Source organism: Struthio camelus, chromosome 9 (assembly GCF_040807025.1).
Source record: "Struthio camelus isolate bStrCam1 chromosome 9, bStrCam1.hap1, whole genome shotgun sequence".
NCBI classification, from domain to species: domain Eukaryota; kingdom Metazoa; phylum Chordata; class Aves; order Struthioniformes; family Struthionidae; genus Struthio; species Struthio camelus.
Genome location: NC_090950.1, coordinates 32,513,893 through 32,527,130, shown reverse-complemented (window position 1 = coordinate 32,527,130; position 13,238 = coordinate 32,513,893). Strand labels below are relative to the sequence as shown.

The window sequence follows — 13,238 nt, the reverse complement described above, 5'->3', positions numbered from 1 at the left end:
TATTGGAAAGCAGAATTTGCCGCTGAAGTTAATAAGATAACAAAAGTACAACAGCAGTAATACACAAATTCAGTGGCAAGCCTAAAGCTTCAAAGAAGCGTCTATCGTTCACCTCACAACCAGCAAGTTGTACTAAAAAAAAAAAAAATACCTTCAATGCATCGACAACCATCTTGCAGTACTCGTGCGTACATCTCCACTCTGGACTGGGACAGAAGCTGGTCTCCTGTCAGGTATGTATTGTGAGATGAAGCAATAAAGTAGTTACAAAGGGGTTGGTCCATGTCCTGATGAACTTCACAATGCAGTGGATTAAATACGTCACAAGCAGGACTACGCATAAAGTTGGTGAAACCTTTCAACAAAGAGGAACAGTTTTTTTTAATAGATGTAGTATATCTTATTAACTGAATAATTTGCACTCTAACACTTTTTTTTCCTGCTTATGCTTGTCAGTGTTAACTCACACCCTAAAAACTGTTGAACCACAATCACATTAACCTTGAATCACATTCATCTTCCTATATCCTATATTTTCGCGTATTAACTGCTATCTGGGGCTTGCCTGTTTCATTAGCAAGCTGCTCTGAAGAGCATGCATAGACACAATTCATAGTTGGCATGAACAGAAGTAACCCTTACTCCCTTGCCTATAGGAGTTTGACAGCTTCAAGAAGAATATGTTCCCAAGATCCAACCCTTGCCTCTGGACAATTTTTAAAGAGTTTTAAATTAGAAAAGAGAATACAATCTGGAAAAGCACATTCACGCTTGCCAAAAAAATCAACAAGCATTTGCAAAGCATGGCACTGAGCTAAGAGATTTATAAGAAATTAATTAATAAAGAATAGCAAAGATAGAAACTAGGATTCAAATATAAACACAAAATCTAAATAATAAACAGTAGTTATATGAGAAGGCTAAAAAAACCCCATAGTTCTATACGCCAACTACCAAGTCTGTTTTCAGATTTGATGTTTCCTTTCAACCCTCAAGGAGTAGATGATAAAAATGCATGTGTTAAAATTCTCTGAACCCAGGAGAATCCCTCTATGCCAAATTCAATGCACAGACTAAGATAAGTGTGCTAAAGCTGTCTACCATAGCTCAGATAAAACCATTCCACCAACAAAGAGAATAGAAAAGGGTGTTATTGGCTCTGTCAGAATTTGGCGGTTGAAAAGATCCTCTCTTGTAATTATTCAATGAGATAAAAAAAATGATTTCTCTTCACCTAGATGCTAGTGCAAATAGAGAGTGTGCACCTAAAAGATGAGTTATTCCCGTTAGAGAAAACTTTTGCCTTTTCCTTCTTTTTCCTCCCTCACAAACTGATATATCCCACCCCCTTTGGACTCCTGTAAAACATCAGTGGAAGGGAAGAAATCAGGTCAATCGCTTAGGCAGCATCAGCCTTCGTTTCCTTGGATGCTGAAATGTGCCTTGGAAGATGAGTGACCCACTTAGGGGAATACAGCTGGGCGGGAGGGAGGGAGCGAACATCAGCCTCACTTTGAGCAAAGTATTTGAAGCGTGCACCCTGTTTCTCTCACTAACAGGTAAGAGCTATCTCCATTCTGTTACATCACAAATCTGACTTCAGTAAGAGGAGTCAGAAGAAAGTCCTCAAATACTGGAAAACAAAAAACAGGAAAATCCTCAAATATTGGAAAGCAGAAGAGACATAGCAATGTGATGCCTGCTAGGAATAGGTTTGGTATTCTGCAGATATGCCAGAATTTTCTGTTGCTACTGATCCCCCAATGGGTCCCTAGTTAAGAAGTAATCTTCAGAAGGTAGTAACAGTGTCAACAACAACAAAACAAAAGGGCACACACCTATTGAAATTAATGAGATTTGAAAATTTATGTGGATCATGGGACAGAACCAAGAGTCAAACTGACATCCTCTCTTGAAAGCAGAGGGCTTTGTTCTAAATTTACTTCTGACGCTCATTTAACACTCTACCCCAAAGCTACTCTTCTGTTATAAATGAGCATTAACCCCACTGAGGATGCTGCACGGACAGGGTAGCAGTCACCTAAGAGACTGCACTGCAGCACAGATACCACACTAGCTCCTTACCACTACCACACTGGGGACCCACACTAGCTCCTTAGCTCCGTCACCAGCTCAGCTCCAGTTTACAGTTTTCTCTATGCTGCAAGCTATCCGAGAAGATTGTACTGATTTATACCACTGTAAATCAAATCAGAATCAAACAGAGTTTTTAAACTATTCACTTTGAGAATGTGAAATGTAGAACATTTCAAAATACAGCGCAAACCATACAAACTCTGAAAGGAACTCAAACGTAAGAGGAGAAGCAGCAAGATTAAGAGGAACAGAAGTGTTTTCAAAAGTACTTTTTAAATGTTACAGCTTGTTCACTTTGCTTTATTTCAGTTTAAGCAAATTGCACAGAGTCACATAGGAAGCTTATTGCAGAACTGGAAGGCTATACTAGGCTATACCGTGTGGAGAAATGTTTTTCCCCCTACAGAAATCACCCAGCAAATTATTCTGCTTTGTGAAAGCCATCTTCTGAGTAAATTAACAGTTCAGATTATAATTTGATGCTAAACTGGATTCTGAATATACCATCTTCAATCACTTGTAGGAAACAAGGAAAACAAGTTACTAAAACCCAAAGAAAATGCAACTGTCTTTATTTTGTTCTTTATTTCATTTAAACATAAGTCAATGGATTGTATAGAGTGGTTCTAGACCTAGAGATAGAGAGTAAAATGCAAACTTTGTTTTTTACTTCAGTTAGAACAGGTTACAGCATAAACTGTATACTATAAAATGTTTTATGTTTGTGTTTTACAAGCATACAGCAATAAATTCATGCAAGTCTGAGGCACTGAAATTACTGTATTATGGATATGATGTATCAGTGTGTAACAGTGGTAGATAACACACTGCTATCGGGATAATTCACCCACCTACTCTCTCATCTTTCCCATCTCTCACAAAAATGCACCTACCACTACTTACTATTGATCTTTTATGTCATCTACTACCACAGTCAGCAAATACAAGCTACACCAAAAATGATGCTATAACTTTTCTCTTCCACTATAGTAGGTCAAAGCATGAAAACAATTTAGAAATCAGGACCTTTACCTTCAATACCCAAAACGTTTTGCTCCTTGTTTTCTTCTGAGACTTCAAACTTCTGTATGATGTCAAGACAATATTCTTGTGTCACATTATTCATCTGCACAGAAATGACAAAGTTGGTGTACTTATTTTTTTTCTACTGTGTGACCAGCATTTCAAAATCTACGTCAGGCCTCTAAGTCCAGCTGAAAAATCTTGTGATCAAATACAATTAAGACCATCAGTAGCACTACTCTTAAAGGACCTTTCCAGATTTTATTTTGATTTGATTTTGTCAGTGCTACATAAGCCTCATATCTATTTTACCTTTGAGGAGAAAAATAGGACTGAGAGGCAGTGATCACTATTAAAAATTATGTCCGGTGAGCATAAGTGATAAAAATTAGCTGTTAAGCACAATTAACAGTAGTTCTTATTTCAACACTATTGCTCCAGGCAACTATGAAGTGATATTCTTTAATACAATTTACTTTTTTTTAAGAGGCAAAAAGATTTGGTGGAGGTTGATTTTATTTTCACACATTTTCCACTTCTCTGATTTCATTGCTTCCAAGAGAGTTACCTATAATATACAGGCCATGAGATAAATAGATTCTGAAACGAAAAACAGTAGTCCTTCTGCAAAGAAAGAATTGTATCATCAGCTTCAATTAGCCCACAACTGAAGTCCTAACCAACTTTAATGGGGCCAGAACGTCATAGATATTTCCTCTAACATTAGAGAAAAGCAGCAACTTTTCACTCATCTTTTTTCCTTTTTTTCCTCCTCTTTCCCCCCATTATCCCCCCCCCATTAAGTTGTAGAGAATCAAAATGAAAACATAAGATTGATCTCCCCCATCCCCCACTAATATCACAGAAGGCGATGATGACACTTAACAACTTTGGCAGCTTCTTTGTATCGTTATTCTCCTTACTGTTTGTACTCAGCGTTCTTTGCCAAAGTCAGCTCACAGGCCTTTCTTTGAACTGACATGTGAAGCAGTCTGGAAGTAAAGGAACATGCAGTTCCCTTTCTTAAACAGTGTCAGCCCTGTTAACATGCCTGCTTCAGGCAAATGCAGCAGTGAGGTTAGTCATGCTGCAGATTATGCAATATCTAGTGTTTGAGGGGAGAAAAAAAAGTCTGCAGTCTTTGATCAATTTGCCCTTTCCATCATTTCCTGTAGCTTAGCATTTCCAGCATCAGCATTCAACTATATAGAAATCTTTTTTAGAAGTAGACTGACTCTCTTAATCTGTCTTAAGGGCCAGATTCGGTCAAGTGCTGAGCTCCTCCTAAGAGATCCTGGATGCCATGACCCAGTGCATCTCATAACACCTGAGAGACTATAGACTAAATATGAAAAATAACAGAGGAGAAAAAACCTAGATGCATAACTGTTAGAAGTGTAGTAACAGTTGGCAAGTGAGCAGTTCAACTTGTATGGTGACTCCAGTTGGTGGGGGACGCATTAACCTGAGGAGAGGGATATTTTCCAGTCTAATAGGAAGAGACAGTTACATCAGCAATGGCACTGGCTAAGCAGCAAATAAGAAAGGTTAACCTAATTTTAACTTAGGTAAGGATCTGAATTAAAGTCAAAATTATTTTAAAGAGTTTAATACTCCATCCAGAGGAGGCAGGATAGGGGTCACTGCTTACTTCGTGAACGATCTAAGCTGCTTCTACGCACAGTCGGCCCTGATTCTGGAGAATACATCCATATATTTAACTCGAGAACAGGGAATTCCAGTCAAAGGAATTAATCACAGTGCATCAAATTCACCTGGATAAATCACAGCAAGACTAAGGTCTTAAGTGGGAATATTTATCAGCATTGAGTGACTATTAATCACAATGCATCTGCTATTAATTGTGTCAAATTTGCACAGGGAAAATTCCCACATCCTGTTAAGTTGGTCCAACAATTCAAGTCCAGACAGAATCAGACTGTTGGCATTTGCTTACCATTCGTCATTACCAATGTTCATTCTCTTCTAACTATAGTCACAGCATGCACTTGAAACTATGGATGCTGGAATTTTGATATCACTTCCAGAGCAGCACTTTTGATTCCTGTATTTGCTTGAGTTTTTATTTATCTGGAGCTTTGTCTTCTGGAATGCTGGCTTACAAAGGCAGGTAGACAGTGAGACATCATTACTTATAAGTCTTTCTTTCAGAGTGTGAAATATTCATTTGTATTACAAGCCTGTGCTCCATCACAAAGAGCTGTCTTCTCAATTTAAGGTAGATTTTCCATTGCACCTAAGTACAAAGACTTCTTATCGGAATTTAATTATTAGTTTATACCAGAAGCTACTTCATTTAAGACTGCTGGAGGGGGGAAGTGAGACAAAATGAGATCTCCATAATAAAAAAGCCAATAAAACTGAAGATGTTTGACATAATTTCAAAGACATAACCCCACCTTCTCATGCCAGCATGGAGATGCAGGAAGAGTCCAGTTGTCTTATCTAGTTACTTAAAATCTCCCAAAAGCTTCTATACTCACAAATAAACTGACTTTCTCAAAGTCTTTTGGCAGACAGATGAAAAATCTCTGCTTTTGGAGCATTCAGTTTTCACAGCTGTTCCATCATAACTAAAAGCTACTCTGAGCTTCAGAAAACTGTTATGCCTCATCATTGATTAGAAATTCCTGGACAAGAGAAGGTTACCTGTCATAAGCTTAGTCACTTTACGAGGTCTTTGTCTGATGATGCTGCCACCACTTTTTTTTTTTTTTTCCTCCAATCTCTTCTGATACTGCTTCTGACCTCAAGACAGTAGGAACTGAATCAGTCTATCACTTCCATGCCTGAATCAATGAAACATTACATGGTATTTTCCCCCGCTGCTTTGGCTTCAATACCTTTTTCCCAAGGCTAGAGTAAGGTAGCTGTTACCTGTTCATTTGTTATTTCACAGAGCCAAGTGCAAGCTGGTAAATTTACATCAAAAGCAATAACGAAACATTAACATCATTCATGTATACTAGACGTTCTGGCAGTAACGGAATAAATTCCTTAGGGCCACTAAATATTTGCAGACAGGCCAACAAGGGCAGAAAGGTCATTCAACATGCTACAGTTCCTTACTTGCCACTTCTATTACTGTCAATTCAAAAAAATAAATAAATAAATAAAAGATCCAGTGGCTTTGGTTCTTCCCTAAACAAGACTGCTAGTGTAAAAGATGAGTTAAAGAGAAAAGATGCCTGCCTCAGCAGCTTCACAAAGGAAAACCAAAGTGCTGGCCACTGCTCTATGCCTGGAAGAACAGACTGCAATGAACCCAGGAATTTCACTTCACAGGATGACTGAGAATGAGGAACGGATAGTGTTTTAGGTGACCGACAAGAGAAACACTGCAACCCACAAGCTAGGAACTGTTTCCTTCAGCTAATGGAGAGAAATAGGAACTTGAAAGATGCAACACAAACCCTTATAGACTAAGATTTCTAATAAGCAACCAAATACCGGACAAAAGTGACATCCTAAAGTAATTCCACAGCATAACCTTGAAAGAGTTTGTCTTTTCATTCACTTCTTCCCTTCTGCCTTCCCTCTGCATTTCCTCTTGCACAGGGAAAGGATGTCTCAGCTTGTTTTCTTCTCTTAACATTTTATTTATATCTGTTAGCTAAGCTGACATGATGAGATGCCTACTGGAATTACACAGGATAACAGGAATGAGAATAATTCAGTAGAGAAAATAAATGATCATCCCAGCTCAAGTATATGTTGCTGTTTGATTACAAATACTATTTGTTAATAGCCTCTTCTTCAGCACAAGCGGACTAAAATTTACTTTTTCATTATTCCACATGGCTCCTTTATGTCTGAGTGGCAGGGTACTTGTGTGCTTTAGGAATGAAATTGTCTAATTTTGTCCAAAGCTGCATCGCTTAAGGAAAAGTAAACTGATCTGTGCTTTTTAACTCTCGCTTGAGAGAGATGACGACTTAGGCTCCTAATTTAAAATTTAATGAAAACAAATGTAAAGTCTTCTGTTAGAAGTAATATCAAAAAGTAAGGATGTTCACTAATTACCGAATGTTTAGATGCATGGATTATTGAAGATGGCCAATACTGATGCTTCTAAAATCTCTTGGATATAGAATTACTATTCTTTTAAAATATTCCTGAATAAAAGGTTTGAAAGAACATATTTGCATCAAAATTAAAGAGAATCAGCCTTTGAATGTCCAATGAGACCTTGGGCTTTTAAGCAAATGAATTCACATTTTCCAAAAATAACATCCTTTAAAACTCTGCAAAAAGTAACATTATCCTGGCTCTTCAGTGTAAAAGTAGGAGAAAGGGAAGAGAAAAATTACATTTGATTTCACAAATCTCCTTGGAAGCAGGGCAGACAATCCTATTTCCAAAAACCCAGCGTCATCTAAAACTGTAGACCATTGCAGTTTCACATAATGGGAGAATTCTCTTCTGTGGCAACCCACGAGCTAAGAATGGGAAGGGAAACGAGAGGAATGTAAAGTAGAAAAGAAGCTAGGAAATAAAAGGGAGGAGGAAAAAAAGCAATTCTAAGAGCAAGTGTTCCTAGACAAGATGGCAACCCACTAATATGTTTCAACAGGAACATGTTCCAACAGAGGAAGTTCTGTCTGAACATGAGGAAAAACTACTTTGCTGTGAGGGTGAGAGCACACTGGCACAGGTTGCCCAGAGAAGTAGTGGAGTCTCCATCCTTGGAGATATTAAAAAACTAGCTGGACACTATCCCAGGCAACATACTCTACGTGACCCTGCTTGATCGGGGGATTAGACTACAAGATCTCCAGAGGTCCCGTCCAACCTCAACCGTTCTGTGATTCTGTGAACAGAGCACTGATGGTTTAGGCTTTAATTGCTCACAGTTAATTATCCTATAACAAAATCAACACAGAAATAGTCAAACCAAGTAAAGATATTCTTCCAATTTCTATGTAAGCTGTCGATGCAAAATGTCTTAAGATAACGAGTCATCACATAGACCAGTTATACTGATCACCCTTGTTCGTAAGTGCAAGCCAGCTTGCTTTCCAATTGAGAGTCTATGTTGCTGCAACAGGAGTTCTTCCAGAAAGCAGCAAGGATTGACCAGGCATCATCATCTGGGTTTATCTTCCTTGCACGAGATCATGCTCCACAATCTTTCCTTCTTTTCAAGGTCCACATACCAACGTCAATATTCTCATAATTTCTTACTCCTGTCAGGATATTGGTTCCTGCTATCTTTCAGTATATGCTCCATTTCAAATCACATCCTCCAGTGTCACTGTAAGACCTCATCTAATATTAACTTGAAGACAAGATACAAAAAGATGCCATTTACTTCCCTAACATGTACTGATTTATTACATTTCTTTAAAACCAAATCCTATAGAGCAGGTATAGTGGTTTCCAAACATTCATTTTCTAGATACGTATTTAATACTCATTTCTTACTGCTTTTTGTCACATTTTCATTATTTACTGCAACAGTGATGCCATATAATTAGCGGAGGACAAAGAATAAGGATAAGTTTATTCTCTCAGACTTATAACTCAAAATCCACTAACCCATATTGAATAACTAATATAAAGCTTCACAAGATTACATGTACATGTTCCCAGGGTGCAATTGTTGTAAAATTATTCCCACTTCAGTCCAATTATAAATGACTAGGGGACCAGTTCCACTGGCTGATATTTAGTAAGCTATTTCAAGTAGTGTGTTCATGTCTTGCTGATAAGAGAAGCTGCTAGGACACAGTCCTGCCATATGAGCCCTTTCTACTGCTGTGTGGCTATGCAACTCCATTTCATTATTAGCCATAAAGAACAAAAGAAACAAGTCAATACAGTGAAGGATCAGTTCTCAAAAAAAAAAAAAAACCCACATTAAGCGTACATTGGAACACTCAGTTTTGAAGATTCAGATGCAACATACTCAGTGTGGCACTAGTGTACCTACCATCACCCTGAGACTCAGGTTGCATACAGCAGTGGCTCTCAACCACAGAATACATCAGTTTGGTAGCACTAAAATGGCATGATGTTAACATTTCCACACAGTGCCCGTCACTCAGGAGTACTATGGGGCACATAGAGAACACGGAGCACTTTCCTGAAGCACGCAGCATATGCAGACTGCAGCTGGAGGCAAGATCTTAGGTTGTCCTTTTTCTCAGGACAGATGAGAACTCTATGGCAAAGCAAGTGATCCACGGTAAAGCAGCAGGTGGCAAGCAGGCACACAGAAAACCTCTCTTCATAACTTCTTTCTCAGAAAAACCAAAACTAAACATTTCAGGTTTGTAACATCAACACAAAGCCTCACAACTACACAACATTGTTGTCACGAGTGTCAGAGGTCTCTGCTATGACTGTGAAATAGGAGCACTTGCGTGATATGAATGCAGTAGAGACATGAAAGGAAGATACTGCAGCAGCAAGCAACAACTACTGGCTGGCCGGCCAACCCCCTAAACAGAAAAGCTTTGAGGCTCCAGATATTGATGCAGAATGAGGCCATTCACTCTACAATACAGGTCCAGAGTGGCCAACGACTGCAGAGCTACTCTAACACAAACTACAATGTTTATAGAGACAGACACGGAGCTTTCCCATGACCCCCAAGGACAAGTATGAGACAAGCTGTCAGTCGAAAGAAGCTGGAGATCCCACTGTGGAAGCGATCTGTCATTATACAGGAGACAAATTTCTGGGCAGGACTAATTCACACGCTGATATTAGTTCATAAGGAAGCAGCACTGCTGAAAGGACAATTCTCAGGCATGCAGACCTGACCAGACATCCAGGGATGTTCCTCCTGCACAACTGTGTGTGGCTAGGAGGACTGAAGCACCAGCAGTCATTCCAGGAAACTAACCTATTTTCTGCTCCCTTATTCTGAAGCCATGTAATTGCAATTTCAGTAGAGATGAAGCAAGTTTAACGGCTCCTATGTGGAAATAATGTTATGCAAAATCTTGGGTAAAGGCAACTGGAAAGCCTACTAACAAGAAGCAAGCTTGGCAAGTTTAAAAAACAAAAACAAAAAACCACACACATAAGCACACCCCCTCCCCCACAATGCCTCCCCCCTGCACATACACAGAAAGTCACCTTATTCTTCTGCCCTCAGGCGGCAGAACATTTAAAGGCCTTGCCAAAAAGAGTAGCAGATGGAGTTGGACTGACTGTCCACAGATTTCCAAGCAGTCAGACAAGAGCAAAAACTAAATTATGTCTGGATAAAGGCATTTTAGAGCTGCATTATGATTTGAACCATTATCAGCTTTTGAAAGCAGTCTTACATTGCCTGAGGACATTGTTATCACATCTGTGCTCTGAAAACGCGAAAGAGTAAATCCACTGTAACACTGTTAATACTGGAAAATGAGATGAGAAGACAAGAGGGACAAGGCAAAGAAAGCGCAAGGTGCTTCTTAGCACATTGCCAAGAGGTCCTTCTACAGAAGGTCACTTTTTTTTTTTTTTTTTTTTTTGGAACAAAGTTGAGCAGACTGCTGAGAGTACTGTCTGCATTCAGGATATGGAATGGTGTATAGATAGAAGGGGTGCAGTAAGCCAGGCTGGCCAGCTTATTTTTTCTCCTGCAACAGTAGTTTCATAGTGTCCTTGTATACCCAAAGACACCTGCCTCTCTTCAACATGTTCTTCTTTCTGCTCCAGGTCCCCAAGTGCCCTCTCATATCACAGCTCTTCAGCCGTGTCTGGACACCTCAGCACCTCCATGAACACATCCTCCCTAGAGCATTTCTTTCACTTCCTCATCAGTGTCAACCTTGCTGCTGCTGTCAAGAGTGCTCCACTGAAGGGCACCCAAATAGAAGGCACTGATTAAAAGGGAAATAAAAAGTAGTGAGCTCAGAAGACTTAGGGCAATAGTAGAAAGGGAAAGATACAAATGTTTTGTGCCTTAAAAGTTGCAGCTAGCAGAGCTGCCAGGATTGCCTGTAGGAAAACTTGTGTGTTGAGACTATCACAGTGATATTAGTGACAATTAGTTCCATGTTTCAAGGAAGGACGAGGGAAGAACTGGGGAGTCAGACTCATCAGGGAATTGCCACAATGGCCAGAAGGGGAAAAATTTAGTAACAAAACACGGCTTGTTGATATCTCTTGCTAGAGATAACTCAGAGAAAGCAGTCATTGCAGCATTCCAGTACAGCACAAGACTATCCTTTGGCTGTGGACAAAACAAGCATCTGTACTCAGGAAGCTCAAATAGGTCAGAGAACCAATTTATTTTCTACAGGTTGTTTTGTAACAATACTCTCTGCAAGGATGCATGGGCTGGGCAAACAACGCAGGACCAATTGCCAGAAAGCACGAGTCCTAGACATCAGGAGTTCCTGTCTAGCGTACAAATTCTCCCCAGGGATTCCCAAGAGGTGTCCACGTGTGCAGTTTTGGTAGCGGGTTAGCCTCTTTCAAGATGGGCATGAAATTCTCCACTGAAGCAGCATACTTTGGAATGGCTTGATATTTCTGCTCAGCTCGTTTGTTCATAGGTACACCAAGGGAAATCTCTGACCTTGACCCAATTTTGTTTTTACAACTGCTTACGCTTCTTTAAAATTCCTCATCAATGTCTCTGCTCACGTCATTCCCTGAACCTGGTCTCTCTACCTTGCTTCTGAGGTTGCACACTAAAGTGCAATCTTCAGGTGTGAAGTTTTCTTTGCATAAGCTGCACAGACTTTCCTAAATAAAGTGGGGAAAGAGGGTACAAGGAGAAAAAAAAGGGGGGCGGGGGGGAACGACAATTCTGGATACCTTGCCCATGGCCAGATGGGCGCAACACCTCTGCAACAGCTCTTAGGCGTGAAGTCAGACAAGCCATGTATGAGCAGAGAACTTCACAGCTTACAGAAGAGGTGTTACTGAACCGATACAAATGTGATCTTTTGGGATTTCACAAGTGCTTTCTGTATGGATCCATGAGAACTTCTGTTCATGTAACTTGGTTTTCTACCTACCAGCTATAGACCACAGTTGCTGGAGGCCAGCTGCTTACAAAAGATTTTTTTTTCCCCCCTAATAAAAAAGGCTTAATGCAGGAACCTAACACCACACAGCCAGTAAGTAAAAGCAGCATGATCTTTTTAAGTGTCTTTAATTCCAAGTGCAGTTGCCATAAGCAAGAAAACAAAATGAAAGAAATTCTGAATTCCAAAATAATTCATTTTCTAATGGATTCATTTTCCATCTATGTTACACCACAAAAGTGTAATCTTCTCTTAAATATCTAATCCGGATTTAGGTCACATTTAAATGAGGTTCTTTTGGTTTGCAACAAAACCTGGCAATTTCAATGAACACTGCTTAACCTTATTTCCTTATACTCAAATCAAGATCAACACAGGAAATTATAACAACTTCTAATATTACATAAATAGTTCGTTATCTCCATGATAGGAATCAGCAGAACTTATTAAGAATATAACAGACAAGAATATAATGGCAAATAGCATTACTTGAAGCTCTCTCTATATTTTTAGACGGACAAATATACAAAAAGTTACGGTGATATTTAAGTTGTTGCTTTTATAAGGACTACTGCTTTTATTGCTGTTATTACTGCTGATACTTGGGAACTCATGAGATACATAACAGCATCACAGAATTCAATTCTGCTTCCATGAACAGGTATGCAGTCACAAAAATTCATCTTAACACACATTACTGAACTAAGCCAGACAGGCAAACCCCTTGCAGATAGTCACAAACAAATTGGTTTAATTTGCTCTTGTATTTTGACATGTGTTTCCTGCTTTAAAAACTTATCATGTATTACCCTAATTCAGTTAAGAGTATACCTGACAAGACTTTTAACCATGAAAGGTCTCTCCTGGAAACATAAGCCCCCTCCCACCCCCATCTCCCCAAAAAACAACGTGAAAGAGAACTGTGCTAACACACAAAATAGCTGAGCATAATTGAGAAGCATGAATGTTACCTGAATGCCATTATAAACTACCAAACATTTAAACATACTGCCCTATATTGCCTATACTACTACTAAGAGACCAAAAAGTTCACAAACACTTTCTAGAAGTATTTAATAAAGAACTGAAATTTCTTCTTTTGATTCCAGCATCTATTCTCTT

At 39.2% G+C, this 13,238-nt stretch overlaps 1 protein-coding gene across 11 annotated transcripts in view; it reads right to left on the bottom strand.

The window, feature by feature from the left end:
- PLCH1 (phospholipase C eta 1) overlaps window positions 1-13,238 on the bottom strand; it is a 95,872-nt gene that overhangs the window by 29,966 nt on the left and 52,668 nt on the right. For all 11 annotated transcript variants that reach the window (XM_068953880.1, XM_068953881.1, XM_068953877.1 and 8 more), the window contains 2 exons: window positions 3,130-3,223; window positions 152-355 (listed from right to left, as the gene is read on the bottom strand). In XM_068953880.1, the coding sequence (XP_068809981.1) occupies window positions 152-355; window positions 3,130-3,223 (298 nt within the window). The remainder of the gene's footprint in view (window positions 1-151; window positions 356-3,129; window positions 3,224-13,238) is intronic.